The sequence below is a fragment of the Cibotium barometz genome, chromosome 9 (genome assembly GCF_041138505.1).
Source record: "Cibotium barometz isolate CiBa-2024 chromosome 9, ASM4113850v1, whole genome shotgun sequence".
In the NCBI taxonomy this organism is placed as follows: domain Eukaryota; kingdom Viridiplantae; phylum Streptophyta; class Polypodiopsida; order Cyatheales; family Cibotiaceae; genus Cibotium; species Cibotium barometz.
In genome coordinates, this window is record NC_141054.1 from 38,234,324 (window position 1) to 38,249,858 (window position 15,535).

At 41.4% G+C, this 15,535-nt stretch overlaps 1 protein-coding gene across 1 annotated transcript; it reads right to left on the reverse strand.

Moving 5' to 3' along the window:
- Window positions 1-10,157: 10,157 nt before the first annotated feature.
- LOC147635548 (bark storage protein A-like) lies at window positions 10,158-14,235 on the reverse strand. Its single transcript, XM_086802884.1, has 6 exons — window positions 13,881-14,235; window positions 13,641-13,708; window positions 12,781-12,936; window positions 12,208-12,459; window positions 10,917-11,096; window positions 10,158-10,378 (listed from the first exon to the last, which is right to left on the reverse strand). The coding sequence occupies exons 1-6, from the start codon at window positions 14,107-14,109 to the stop codon at window positions 10,226-10,228; spliced, it is 1,038 nt and encodes a 345-aa protein (XP_086659010.1). The 5' UTR covers window positions 14,110-14,235; the 3' UTR covers window positions 10,158-10,225.
- Window positions 14,236-15,535: the final 1,300 nt, after the last annotated feature.

The following is a 15,535-nucleotide window of genomic DNA, read 5'->3' on the forward strand; positions in this document are numbered from 1 at the left end:
TTCACTAGAGATTCTACAGCTGGACTACCGTTCCGACTAGTCCAAATCTATCCACTCCTCTTAGTGTGTTTACATTATGGACCGCTTGTACATACTCTATTATGTGTGTTAGTCACTTTATCTTCTTTGTAGACCTCTTTTTTTGTGTGAAGAAGAAGAATTTTCAGCCTCTCACCTTGTGTGTTCTCTTCTAGGGTTTGTGTGAGTGTGTGTGTTCTTGCAAGAGCTCAAGCTCTCTTCTCTCCTGCATCTTTTCATGGTATCAGAGCCTAGTTAATGCTAAGGGCTGAGCAACAGGCAAGAAAAGCACATGAAGTGGTACGAGGGTAAGAGCTTCATCTACTCTTCCCCCTTTGTGTTGGCTACTATACCCTTGTCGGGAGCTCTTCGGGAGGAACTGGCAAATGAACTTTGATCGAGGAGCTTTCTTCGTGGGAGGAGAGCTACAGGGCAGCTAGTCCATCCTGTGGATAATTTTTTTCCAGCCAAAAAAGCGTATTGCAACTAGACTACACTGACTAGTCTAGATCTACCCACTCCTCTTAGCATATTCACATTATGGACCACTTGTATATGATCTATTATGTATGTTAGTCACTTTATCTTCTTTGTAGACCTCTTTTGTTGTGTGAAGAAGAAGAAGAATTTTGTGCCTCACCTTGTGTGTTCTCTTCTAGGGTTTGTGTGAGTGTGTGTGTCTGCTTGCAAGAGCTCAAGCCCTCTTCTCCCCTGTATCTTTTCAAGGGCCACAAAAATTAAAACTCTAATTAACAATATTGGGCAACGAGAGTCTAATATGCCATATGCATTTGTGCTTCCACCACAACGGCCAAGATCTATGTCGCTGCCGAGATAATATCCATAAACGCCAACCGACAGGGAGTGAATCCACCTTGGAGATTCGCTATCCCCTGAACGGGAGCAAGCTACTGACTCTCCCCAACAAGAAGAGCACTCCCCCCCACAACAAGAGCAAGCTTTCCCTACCCAAAGATAATATTCTGTGTTAGCCCATTCACCTTTGATGCAATGTTATTAATTGCTCTCCATATGTACAAAATTTTGTCATGCGCAAATTTTAACAAGGCATTTTTGTATCTCCATGTTGCAATGATGATTTCTAAGAGAACTTGCTTTACAGTAATGTCTTTACATTAAATGTTCCTTTCATTCTCCATGGTTCTGAATTCAAGCTATACTAAGTTTGCGTGTTGTTAAAATTTTAGCAAACACGACTATAAGACAGAGATATGGAATATGGTTCCATATTCAAGCTAAAAAGAACTTCTATATTGCATGTCAGTATAACACGATTTACGTTGGACGCTGGTAAGGGGGGAAGCCTTATGTCGTGTTGTACTGACTTGCACTATACAAAGTCTATATTGCACTAATATGCAATAAACGGTCTTATATGTAGAATTCAAAGTAATGTATATAAATAATAGCTGCAAAAAGAAGAAAGAAGTAACATTTATACATGTAGACCAAAGATAACTCTTCAAATTTTATTATTGATGGAAAGATTACAATCTCAAGGTTTCCACAACCTTTAGGATATGTGGTTTGATACAAACAAAGCAGGTTTTGGAAGCTTCAATCCTGCTTCCGATTTTCCTACCATCTAACTTAAAATAGAAATCCCTTGGTGCATCACTACACATTAATTGGATCTTTTGTCTAAGAAAGGCCAATGGCCAATGGCTTTCTCGATTGACTACTAATGGGTCTTAATCTTATAATTGGATTACAACATCAATAATGGTAGAAGAGTGAGTTCCATCACGCATGTCTTGATCCAAGCTTTATCAAACGCCTCTCGATAGTCGTCATCTTCTGTAACGAAATCGCATGCATAATGTTTGTCTCCCTACTTGGTTATAAAAATAATCAATGCTTAAAAGTAACGGATGTCACCCTAACAGAATTGCTACAAATACAAACAAACTTTATGTTTTTATTTCACCTGAATGTAACATCTAGATTTTAAGTTGTCGAAAAATACACATAAACTATGAAAAACTTACAATTTCCCATCCCTTTCCATCAAATTTGACAGACAAGGGTACTCATCAAAAGGCAACCCTACATGGGTATTTAATATGTAAAAGCATAAAAATTAAACGTCTTTCTGGCCAAGTCAAGTGGTGCATGAGAATACTCTGGCAGCACCCACAAAACAAACATCATATTTTTAGACGATTACAAACATAACACACTTTGTTTGTAATCACACACATGCAATATGCAAGTCTACACCAACATGCAACATGTAAAGCATGTGTCCAAGGGCGCGATACTTTGCTACCTACCTCATCTCATGACATTTTAAAACCGAGCATGAGTCTAAAATTTATATACATTTAAGCTAATGAGAGACACAAACTCAGAGATGGCCACTACATTTTGAAGGCCTAACCTAACCTTCAAATTTAAGGGCGTAGAGCTTCAAAATAGTGGCCTTGTGTTGCCTTCTTTTGTATACCTATTTTTTGTATACCTATTTTTTAGGAGGCTTTCTACCAGTGTTCGGGAAACACTTTTTGCTTAACCTTACATGAATCTTTTTTGCCCATGGTTGAGGAGGAAATTGTCATTTTGAGCAGAGGCATTTTCTTTATATTTTTTCCAAAATATAACTAAATCTTGAAAATTTTGAAGAGGCTTTTTTCCTTCTTCCATAACTTTGAAAAAGTTTTTCCTAATATTCAACAAGTTCTAGGCTCTTGTTGGGAAGATAGATATATACCATCGGCTCAACAAGCATGTTAGTTGGTAGAACGGTCGGGCTCCATGATGGAGACCTGGGTTCGATGCCTAGGGACTACACGACAGTGAACAAGTTCTAAGCTAAGTTGAACGTATCTTTTCCCCCGAACCCTACCTTCTGTAGAAGGTTGAAGGGCTTTGAGCTTTGATGCCCTCTGAAGGCTTCAAATTTCAGCACTAGCTCAGATGGCCCAAATTTCAGCACTAGCTCAAATGGCCCTTGTAACAAGTGAAGGGAGAGAATTAGGGTTTCATGTGGGAGGCATACACAGAGAAGAAGGGAGAGAGAGAGAGAGAGAGAGAGAGAGAGAGAGTTGTGGGGATAAGTCAACTCATCAAGTGTGAGTGTGTGACTCCCCTATCACACATGTATATTTGCTCTAGTACACATAGTGCACTTAGTACATTAAAAGTACTAAGTGTACTATGTACTATAAAACTTATGGGCTAGTACACACTATAAGGGTGGGCATAATGCCTTTACCCCAACAACCTCCCACTTAAAGGCAAAGTGCCCTTAAATGAAGGAAAAAAAAATCAGCATGTACATGATAATATACAAGGCCATATCAAGGCTGAAACTGGCCTCATCCAATGCCCATCAAGTGTCTGCAATGAGCAAACCGCTCTGGAGGCAAACTCTTTGTCAACAGATCAGCCGGGTTGTCATCCATATGAATCTTGACAAGCTGAATTTGCTTGTTCTCTATCACCTCTGTGATGAAGTGATACTTCACATCCACATGCTTCGTCTTTGCATGAAAGACAGGGTTCTTGGCACTCTGACTGTCACAATGCAACAATGGAATATCCCCTGTATAACCCAAATCAACCCCACTAACCGAGATAGCCATAATGCCTCCTTGCAAGCCTCTGTGGCTGCAATATACTCGGCCTCTGTAGTAGATAAGGCAGTGCACTTCTGCATCCTGGATATCCATGACACAGCACCTCCTGTGAATGTAAATCAGCATGTACATGATAGTATACAAGGCCATATCAAGGCTGAAACTGGCCTCATCCCAATGCCCATCAAGTGTCTGCAATGAGCAAACCGCTCTGGAGGCAAACTCTTTGTCAACAGATCAGGCGGGTTGTCATCCGTATGAATCTTGACAAGCTGAATTTGCTTGTTCTCTATCACCTCTCTGATGAAGTGATACTTCACATCCACATGCTTCATCTTTGCATGAAAAACAGGGTTCTTTGCCAATTGGATGGCACTCTGACTGTCACAATGCAACAATGGAATATCCCCTGTATAACCCAAATCAACCACTAACCGAGATAGCCATAATGCCTTCTTGCAAGCCTCTGTGGCTGCAATATACTCGGCCTCTGTAGTAATTAAGGCAGTGCACTTCTGCATCATGGATATCCATGACACAGCACCTCCTGTGAATGTAAATACATAACCGATAAAATCAGCATATACATGATAATATACAAGGCCATATCAAGGCTGAAGCTGGCCTCATCCCAATGCCCATCAAGTGTTTGCAATGAGCAAACCGCTCTAGAGGCAAACTCTTTGTCAACAGATCAGCCGGGTTATCATCCGTATGAATCTTGACAAGCTGAATTTGCTTGTTCTCTATCACCTCTATGTGATGAAGTGATACTTCACATCCACATGCTTTGTCTTTGCATGAAAGACAAGGTTCTTTGCCAACTGGATGGCACTCTGACTGTCACAATGTAACAATGGAATATCCCCTGTATTTTCCCAAATCAACCACTAACCAAGATAGCCATAATGCCTCCTTGCAAGCCTCTGTGGCTGCAATATACTCGGCCTCTGTAGTAGATAAGGCAGTGCAATTTTGCATCCTGGATATCCATGACATAGCACCTCCTGTGAATGTAAATACATAACCGGTAGTAGTAGACTTCCGGTTATCTGGATGACCGGCATAATCCGAATCCGTGTAACCATGCACTAATGCATCCTGTTTGCCAAAGCATATGCACATATCTTGTGTGCCCTTCAGGTATCTCATGACACCTTTCACTGCTTCCCAATGCTTCTTGCCAGGTTTGGCCATGTATCTAGAAACTACTCCCACTGCAAATGCAATGTCCGGCCTGGTAGCAACCATGGCATACATGAGACTGTGAAGCATACGGAATCTTGGCCATATCAGCCCTGTCACTATCCGACTGTGGGCTATCCATAGCACTGAGTTTCACATATGGAGGCAAAGGAGTACTAGTCTTCTTCCCCCCATCCATATTGAACCTCTGCAAAACTTTGCCAATGTATTCCTTCTGAGACAAATACAACACATGCTGATTTCTGTCCCGAAGTATCTGCATACCCAAAATGTGATTTGCATCACCCAAATCCTTCATATCAAAGGTCTCATGCAGCCTCTTCTTCAAGGCATCCATCTCTTTACGAGATTTCCCGGCAATCAACATATCATCAACATACAAGATGAGTATCAATAGACTACCATCCAAAGCTTTCTTGGTGTATAAGAAGTGATCTATGTCACTTCTCCTGAAATCTTGGGATTTCATGAATGTATCAAATTTATGATACCATTCCCTTGGTGCCTGTTTGAGCCCATAAAGACTCTTTTTCAGCTTGCATACAAGCTTCTCCTTTCTATTCACTGCATAACCCTCTGGCTGTTGCATATATATCTCCTCATGGAGATCACCATGAAGAAAAGCAGTCTTCACATCCATCTGAATCAAATCCAGATCATCATGAGCAACCAAAGCTAATACAGCTCTAAGTGTGGTCATTTTGACCACTGGAGAGAAGATCTCATCAAAGTCCACACCATATTCCTGCTTGAAGCCCTTAGCCACTAACCTGGCTTTGTATCTTGGCTTTGCATCAGGTGCAACTTTGAGCCAGTAAACCCACTTGCATGGCAAAAACTTCTTGCCTGTAGGCAAATGCACCAACTTCCATGTTCCATTTTTGTGCAGAGAATCCATCTCTGACTTCATAGCACGCTCCCAAAGAGCCTTGTCTGCCCTCTGTAAAGCCTCCTTGTAACATGAGGGCTCCCCATAGTCAGTGAGCATCAAGTAGTCAACCCCTGGAACAAACCTGTCAAGGGCTCTGGAGGGTCTTGTGGACCTCCGTACCCCATGACCGTCATTTGCAGGTTGCTGTCCAGCCTGCATATCACCTATTGGTGGCTCCTGTTCCATGCCATAAGGTTGAAATATCATGCTCGGTATCTCCTTTAACTGTGGGATATCCATAGGGATATATTCTGCCATCTCTGGCTGTCCATTTGGACCATTTTCAGCACCATTTAAGGGCTGGTTTTGCTGCTGTAATGGCTGATTTATAGCCCTTGGTTGTTGTTCATGATGTCGATCATCATCAAAGATGACTCTGCCAGGCTCCTGTTGCCTTGCAGGCTCCTTATACATGCATGTTTCATCAAAAATGACATCATTGCTGTGTATAATCTTTCTATTCACTGGATCCCAAAGTCTATACTCCATTTCACCTACCCCACTTCACCTCTGTCACCATATCCTAGGAATATGCATTTGTGAGACTTAGGATCAAGTTTGGTGCGCATTTCTCTGCGTATATGTGCACGTACGCAACGCAACCAAACACTCTCAAGTGCTTGTAGGACGGAGGCTTCCCTGTCCATACTTCCTCTCGCACTTTCCCACCAAGCCTCGTGTTAGGTGACCTGTTTATAAGATGAACGGCTGTCATAACAGCTTCAGCCCAAAAACCATGAGATAATGCAGCATGTGACAACTTAGAACGGACCTTCTCCTGAGTGGTCCTGTTCATCCTCTCTGTTATCCCGTTTTGTGGAGGATCATAAGGAGTAGAGAGCTCCCTCTTGATGCCTTTAGCATCACAAAAGTCCTGAAACTGTTTGGACATATACTCTCCACCATTGTCGGAACGCAAAGCCTTCAGTGTTTTGCCTGTTTGATTCTCAACATGAGCAACAAACTTCTCAAACACTGAGAATGTATCACTCTTCAAATGAAGAGGATAAACCCACACCTTGCGTGTGGCATCATCTATAAAAGACACAAAATATTTTGCCCCTCCCAAAGAAAGCTGAGGCATCTCACATACATCTGTATGCACAAGCTCTAACTGAGCATCTTTCTGTCCAAGAGCTTTCTTGTGGGGGCACTGGAGTTGCCTGCCATATATACAATGCTCACAAAACTGAAAACTTGAGAACTTTAGAGAAGGCAAGTAACCAAAACGAGACAATTGCTCCATTCCTTTGACACTCATGTGTCCCAACCGGCTATGCCACATAGAGATTTTCGGTAGCTCGGTTGCATTTACATTAACATGGTGACAAACACCAGCATGCATGAAGTAAAGAGTGTCCACCTTAGAGCCTCTGGCAACAACCAGTGAGCCCTTACTAATCTTCCACTTTCCACGACCAAATGTGGTAACATAATCAGCATCATCAAGCTGTCCAGTAGAAAGCAGGTTCTTCTTGATCTCAGGCACATGCCTGACATCATGGAGCATAAGCTGTGAGCCATCTGAAAACACAAGCCTCACATCACCTCTGCCAAGAATCTTGCATGCATGGTTGTCACCCAAATAAACTACTCCTTCATTGCCAGCAGTATACCTGACAAATAAGTCTGCAACCTGTGACATGAAAGGAGGCACCTGAATCAATGATCCATGAGTGCATACCATGACCATCTCCTGCAAGAAGTGAATGGGCATCAAGTGAAGACGTGAAAAGGACTTCATCCTCACTGTCACTTGCATGTAACACATTGACTTCTTCAATCTTGACTCCACTTTTGCCCTTTGGCTTTGCATCTTTGGCTTCATCTTTGTCTTTGTCTTTTCCTTTGCCCTTTTCCTTTTGATCATTCTTCCATTTGTAGCATTGCTTTTTGATATGTCCCTTCTTGCCACAATAATGGCATTCCAAGTCCTTTTTGGAGCGGGACTTGCTCCTTCCCCGTTCTTGGCTTTTACCCCTTTGCTGGGATCTCCCACGTGCATTCATTGCATTGGACTTTCCAACAGAATTGTTCTTCCTGTTCATCAGATCTTCTTGAAGAAGAGCACCCTCCACATCTGCATATGACAGCATAGCATTTGAATTGCTAGTGGGGCTGTCCTGAATGTGTCCCAACTCTCTAGCAAAGTGCATAAGAGAAAGGTGGCTTTGAACTCATCGTCCTTGCCAACTTTTGATTGATGACCTGGCTGACAATACTATTAAACTCATTTAGATGGGCTGTCATAGATGCCCCTTCCTTCATTTGAAGACCTATGAGTTTCTTCAACCAATACACTTTGCTTGAGGCACTTTGCTGGGCATACAAGTCCTGCAATCTTTGCCACATTCCCCAAGCTGTCTTCTCTTCACGAGTAGCAATAAATGCTCTCCTGGCTATCCAAATGAGTGAAAACCAGACCTTGACAGTCCCCACCACTGCATACAACAGTCCCGGATAGAAATTGAGCAAAAGCCCCTTGACTGCAAGTGGATTTCTGAGGGTTCAAGGCATAAAAGTCTTCCCTGCTGCTTTGCCAAGCTCAACAAGCATAAAATCTTGAAAAGCCCCTTGATTCAAGATCAATTTCTGATCATACATGGTACATTAATGCACATGAAGGCATCCAGAGTCTTCACAGTGCTTCCCCCTGGCCACATATACATCCAATACATAAAAGCCCCTTGATTTACAGACACATTGAGTTAGGCATCAACACATTGCCCAAAGCATCAAATGCCAGTGCCTGCATGCAAATCAACCCAATCGGCACAAAAGCCCTTTGATCTGCACTCCAATTTCCTGCAATTTTGCCCCAAATGTGAGATTGCTCACATCATACAGCATGTATGAATGCCCAATGGCACAATTACATCAAAAGCCCCAAATTTTGACATCCAATTTCCTGCAAATTGATCCTGAATGTGACCAATGTCACCCAATGTTGCCAATTTTGCTCAAAAATTGAGCAATTTGGACCTGTACCTGCTCAATTGATGATTGTACCTGCTCAATTGATGAAAATGAACAAGCAAATCCCAAAATTGAAGGCAAATACCTCAGAAATCAGCTGATTTCTGTTGCAGAAAAGGGGGAGGGCGTCAAATTTGCTGACTCGTGAAGGAGCTGATGCTGCTGGAAGCGAGATGCCTTGTATCATTGGGTTTGTGGCCTGTTTCTGTCGTAGGTCTTCCCATGGGTCAAGGCGCGTCCAGCGTTGCCTTATCAGATTCTTGGAAGTGATCCTTGGAGCTTTGATGGTTGCTCCAATCAAGCTACTACCTGTGATGTAGATGCCCAAGTACGCGCACGCAGGCGTTTACCATGAAGCGCCCAAAACAGAAACGCCTATAGTTATGGCGATGCCGACTGCAGAGAACGCGTAAGGTGCTTGGCGTCGGCAAATCGCTGATGTGTGCAGAGCGATGGACGGGTGCTTGGCGACCTCATTGGCGATGGTTTATTTCTCACGAACAAGACTGCAGTCGCTGATGTGTGTGCAGAGCGATGGACGGGTGCTTGGCGATCGATTCAACGCAAGGACACACAGTCGACCAGAAACGGCTGCCCGCCTCCTTCTCTTTCCGCCCACCTGCCTGCGAAACGATTGATGCCCTGTGGTGTGCGTTGCTACGCCTTGTGGCCAGGAGTCTGACGCCCAACGACTCGTGGCCAGCTCTGCAACGTAGCTCTTCGCCGCCTCCGCCTAGTGGCTCTTCAATGCTGCGCACTGCCCTCGAGTTGGTTTGCCCTGTTCTGCACACAGCAGCTTCACATGTGCCTTAGCACCTACACAAGCTTCTGCCCACGCAGCACACCCAGGCGACTAGTTTTGATGCAGCACGCAGGTCCGTACAGTACACGCAGGTCCGTACAGTACACGCAGGCTCTGATACCAGTTGAAGAGAGAGAATTAGGGTTTTATGTGGGAGGCATACACAGAGAAGAAGAAGGGAGAGGGAGAGAGAGAGAGTTGTGGGGATAAGTCAACTCATCAAATGTGAGTCTGTAACTCCCTTATCACACATGTATATTTGCTCTAGTACACATAGTGCACTTAGTACATTAAAAGTACTAAGTGTACTATGTACTATAAAACTTATGGGCTAGTACACACTATAAGGGTGGGCATAACGCCTTTACCCCAACAACAAGGGCACAGCACGTGTGGAAAATTTCCACACGTTTTTCCATTAACCAGTAGAGAATACATGTAATTATTCCACACATCATTACGTTGATTAATCCAATCTAGGTGGCTTATTACTGTACAATTTCAAAAACAAAAGAAGCAGCATACAAGCTAGACACTATTTCGTATACGATGAAATCACAGAGGATTATTTTCGTGATTAAGCCTAATCACGGTGGTTAATGCTGCTCATCAGCTGAGGGAAGGCTTTGCACATAAGCTCGGGAGGATTATCCATTAATCAATTTGGTTTGTACAGCTAGTCATGATTGAAGATCAGAGCATTTTGATAAATTGGGTGAGCACAACAGCAGCATTGGTGGCCGCCAAATTGAAGAAAATTGAAGCTTCATTGGTTGCATTTGATCCCCCCGCCAAATCCGAGAGAGCTCTAAATGCAATGAAGGAGACGTTGTTGGTGAGACATGTCTGCATAAGCAAAAAATCATAATTACCAAACATAATTATGCGTAATTAGTCTCATCATTAGCACTACCTTAGCAATAACGTAATGTATGTTGGGTCAATTAGCAAAAATGGAATAATTTTAACATCTTGTAGCAACATGAGTAGCATAATCATAATTTTCTAGTGTTAATTTACCAGTAGCAATCGTGTGGTGCATCACTAATTGAAAAAAGGGGGGGACAAAGCACACATGTTCTGGTCTGTAAGTGAGCGATTACCAGAATGAAAGAGATTAGTGGGTGATTAGCAAATGATAGAGATTCGTTTGGTGATACCGCAATAGAGATCACTGAAAGACTTGCAAATTAGTGACAATTAGAAGTTGATTTGCGTAATTATTGGGTGATTGATAATCTGATAGGTGACTAACACTACTGAGAGAGAAAATTTGTTGGTAATTAGTGAGTGATTAGTACAATAATGATCAGATGGATGTGTAATTAGTGGGTGATTAGCATAACGATAGACATTGATGATGGGTTTAGTTGAATTGACTTACCAAAGCTACGCTAGCTGATTCCATATCTACTGGAGACACATCAAAATTATCGTGTAGAAAAGATCTGTAGGCTGCATTATCCAAGAAGATGTTTGCAGAAGCCCCCCTGGTGACTGTTACCACTTGAGGTTGCTCAGACAGGCAAGTAGAGTCGTTTGTACAGTATTGCAGATCCAGACCCTGCACTGTCAAAGATTAGCACTAATAAATGATCACTTTCTAAATAAAAGGTTAATTATTGCTAACCTAGATTAGCAATGGAATTGAAGCCTCTTACTACTTGGGATGATGGCCCACTTCATTGAACCAGGGTCCCTCTTGAACTCATCAAACTTGAACACTCTTAAACAAAAAAAAAAACTTTTCTAAAAACTAATTCCTCTCTCTCCCTCTCTCCCGCCCCATACTCATTTTCCTCCATACTCCCCCCTCCCTTTTGATTATGACACACCATGTTTCAGGAGGGATCTATGGTTGGAAAGAAGCATCGCGGCGATCAGTATTGAATCTGCACCGTCGGATTCTTAAGTGAACTATGGGTGAACTCAAGGTGAACTAGGGTTAAGTAAACTAAGGGTGAACTAAGATGAAAATTATCCAATAAAAAAATGAACTTGGAGGGAGTGAACTCAAAGTGAAATAGAGGAATAAACTTGAGGTGAACTAGGGGGTGAACTAGAGTAAACTAGAGATGAGCAAAGGGATTGGAAGATTAGTTTCTTACTAGAATAAAGTTCTTTTTGGGGATCCTATGTTCTTGCTAGAATGTATAGCATAGTGGTTAAACATTTCACTTCCAAAATGCAAATCTTGAGTTCAAATCCTCTTTAGAACTTTTTCAATTTTTTTCTAAGTCCCAAGCTCATCCCCCCCTCCCCTCTACTTCACACCTAGTTCACCCCTAGTTAACCTACAAGATTGGTTTCCCTAGTTCACTCCTAGTTCACTTCCAACATCAAATCAACGGTCTAAAATTGCCCCAGTCGCGATGCACTCAATCACCATCAATTGTACATACCATCATAACTAAGACCTTCCAACATCAAATCAACGGTCTAAAATTGCCCCAATCGCGATGCACTCAATCACCATCAATTGTACATACCATCATAGCTAAGACCTTTAAGCTTCCTTTGGTGGAGAATGCCCTAATATGTTGGCATGGTTAGCCTTTTGTTTTGTTTTCTCACAGGGAGGGCAGGCCTTAGAAACCAAAAATAATAAATAACTAAATAAAAAAATAAAAGAAACTAAAAGTTACGGTAAAAAAAACTAAAATTTGCAGCTTTACCTTGCTCATTATCTGTGTTGCAATTGCGTAGTAAGCATCATCAACAGGAACCCAGAAATAGTGCTCGCTCACCTCAGGTATACCTGTCACAGGGAACACTTCCTCTGGTTGATACCACAGATTACTGAGATAATTAGAGCGATTACCAGGAGGATTATTGTAATCTCCTATTGCTAAGTATCCCATCTCTTTTATCCTATCGCTTTCCTTGTCCAAAACAAGCTGGTGATTAGCTGCCTGATCACCATATCTCTGCAGTTTAAACCGTTGATTTCATCGGTCAGTGTAACGTTAATGATAGCAATGCAATTAAGATTAGCGGGGTGAATGCAATTATGAAGGAGATTAATTAGCGGGTAATTAGCCACTCGCTTAATGATAAGATAGTTACATTATCTTAGTGATTAAATAACGTTAATCTAGCATTATGGTGAAGGCTAACAAACTTGAGATTATTTGATCATCAACGACTCACATAGTGAATACTTGATTAATAACTACAGCTGTATTTAACAGAGATTAAGGAACTCCAAGCTGTTGAGATCAGTGGGTGACTAATTACCACCTAATTACCTGCCAGTTCCAAAGGCCCGTGTGTGCCCAATACTGAGGTACTGTGATATCGCCTATGTTGAGCTCATCATTGGCATTTCCAGCAATCCCATAATGCAGAACTCCACTTACGTTGAAGTACGTGAGGAGCAGTTGCGTAGTAATACCTGCATTAAGCTATCCAAAACCATGGCCTAATTAACACCTGCATTAATTTATCCAAAACCATAGTTTAATTAAGCAAATAGTGCACTAATTCCTGCATTCAACCTACCTTATTTACCATATTCAATTGGGCGACTGTGGTGATTTGAAATTAGAGAGACCAAGCTGTGGTGATCAGCACTCAATTAAAATATATCCATAGCTTAATCGACCTATCCGAAACCATAGTTAGAGTGTCATACTCCTGCGTTGCAGCTGTATTAACCAAAACCATGGCTAGCTTAAGCTAAGTTAGCTAACTTAATAATTTTTAGCTATACCCTAAAAGTTGGTACCAAAGCACTAGCCTAAAACTTAGCTAAGCTAAAAATAAGTTAAACTGCTAATACTCAGGATCCTAACCATACATTGATCAAGACTATAGAAGCTTGATTTCGGCAAAACCATACAAGGAAAGTTGATTAAGCTTAATTTAGCCCAAACCATCCAGAAAGAGCATATGTTTATAAGGTTTAATTTTGGCTTAATTGAGCCATACTTTAGTACTTGCAGTCACCCAAGGCCAGATTCAAATTAAGCGACATTAAGTGGCATGTGCACGATTTGATTTAGAATTTAATCTATATAACCATCGTATGCTAAATTAAGATAAGATACTGCAATAAATTTTGGGAAAATTCGAAAGGGCTTTTGTAATTTAAAAAAAAAATACATACCATCCCAAGCCCTGTCATGACTGTAAGCACTCTTTGGCCTTCGATTTCTCCCACATAGAATCTACGCCCTGAGGAAAAAAGTGTGTAAGCAAATGCAAAGCAGAGGAAAATATTAATCAGAATGCAATGATTAAATCAAATCCAAATGTAAGATCTACTAAACTTTTAAAAACCATAAAAAATACAAGCTGATTAAGAAACAATATGTGGATTATGGTTGGGATTATTTTATCTCAGTACCTGAGATATCTATAGTCGGGAAGGTGCTGTCTAGGGTGAAGCTTTCCATGTCAAGGAGGGGGTAAAGCTCAAAGGCATTGGGCACCACAATGCCAAGGTAAGGTCCATGGGAATTGATGGCTGTCACACTGCTGAGAAGGGTGAGATCTATGACGCATTGAGCTATGAGAGGCATAATTATAGCAATTAACATGGAGATGATGGTAAGATTGAACCTAGAATAATCCATGCTTAGGAGCTAAAAAAGGCAGCAAGATTGAGCTTGTGGAGGAGAGCTAACTACAGCATTAAGCTTAAACTTGCAGCATTAAGCTTTGTAGTTTTTTTGCAGTGCTCTATCAAAGCATATACCAGATCCATTTTTTCCAAGTGTATCTACGGCTTCAGCTTGTGTCTTTTATCGCCGGTCTGAAAGCAGAGCCCACCGCCCACCACAAACGACCAGCCCACTTTTTAGGCGCTTTACACAGGGAAAATCTCGGCCATTCACTCAAAAAATAAATAAATTACGCATTAATTAAGGGTTTTTTAAATTCAATGGTTTGCAAAAAAATTCTCTCCTCCACAAAATTTGAAAAGATAGACATTTTTCGGAAAGTTATTGCATATATTCATCAAAAATGTGTTTTAGGGGGGCTTTATTGCTTTGTATATGTACAAGGTTATTGCTTCGTGTATGTACAAAGCTGAAGTACTATTTACAGTACATTCTAAAAACTGATATTCACATCAAACAGTTTCTTTCTTGAAAGTCACATAAAAATAGCATGTTTGGTTGTCTTGCAAAAGCATGGAACAAAGGCACATAGTCGGAGCCATCTAGAAAAGATCCATGATTCCCTTCTTCAGACAAGGAACCACCCTCTACACAAAAGAACACATCTTAGTCACTTTCAAGATTAATGGGGTTGCTTCTCGAACCGGGCTTCCCATCATCTTCTTCATTTGCTTCATTGCTAGCATCCACATCCGGATAATACCTATAATGAGTAGAATCCAAAAAAAAAATTGATCAACATCAATCATGAGGTATCTTCATCACTTTCCATGCTACGGCCGCTCTTTTTTTTGTCCATCCCATTTCCAGTTTTAGGGATCAACCCACTAGGCAGATGGGTAGTACTTCCCTGTGTGCAGCATGCGCAAAAGTGTTGACTCCAATGTTAACCCAATCCTATTAGGAATGTAGCTATCCATGTACACATATTGTTGGAAATAATCCAAACATAAAGCCAAGATTAAAACCCAAGGTTCAAATGTTATTATCCATGTAACTTCAGCATTGTAAAAGGTACAAGAATCTAGTCAAAGAGATGAAAAGAGGGCGCCCTCCTCTGTACAGAATCAAGGAGAAAAATGAGGGCCGTGTCCACCTACATTCACTCCACCTCTCCTACAATCACTCCACCTCTCCACATTTCTCTCCATCTCTCCTAAAATCAAGCCACCTCTCCTATATTCAAGGATGTATTCTTGGCCTATAAAAAGGCACCTTTGGGAATGAGAAATCAGTTCATGTGTTTTGATTCATGCTTGTGTGATTAGCTTAATCTCATCTTAATCATATTCTTAATCATCCACTAGTAGTAATCGCATACATATCCTTTGATCCACTACAAATACATCATTATTTCCATTTGCTTTCATGGTATGAG

What these genes read in the sequence shown, in the direction of transcription:
- LOC147635548 (XM_086802884.1), bottom strand. Translation starts at nt 14,109, where the DNA reads ATGGATTATTCTAGGTTCAATCTTACCATCATCTCCATGTTAATTGCT. An exon ending in CCCGACTATAGATATCTCAG is followed by an intron (nt 13,709 to 13,880) that starts GTACTGAGATAA and finishes TTTTTTCCTCAG; the next exon opens with GGCGTAGATTCTATGTGGGA. An exon ending in CGGGCCTTTGGAACTGGCAG is followed by an intron (nt 12,460 to 12,780) that starts GTAATTAGGTGG and finishes TTTAAACTGCAG; the next exon opens with AGATATGGTGATCAGGCAGC.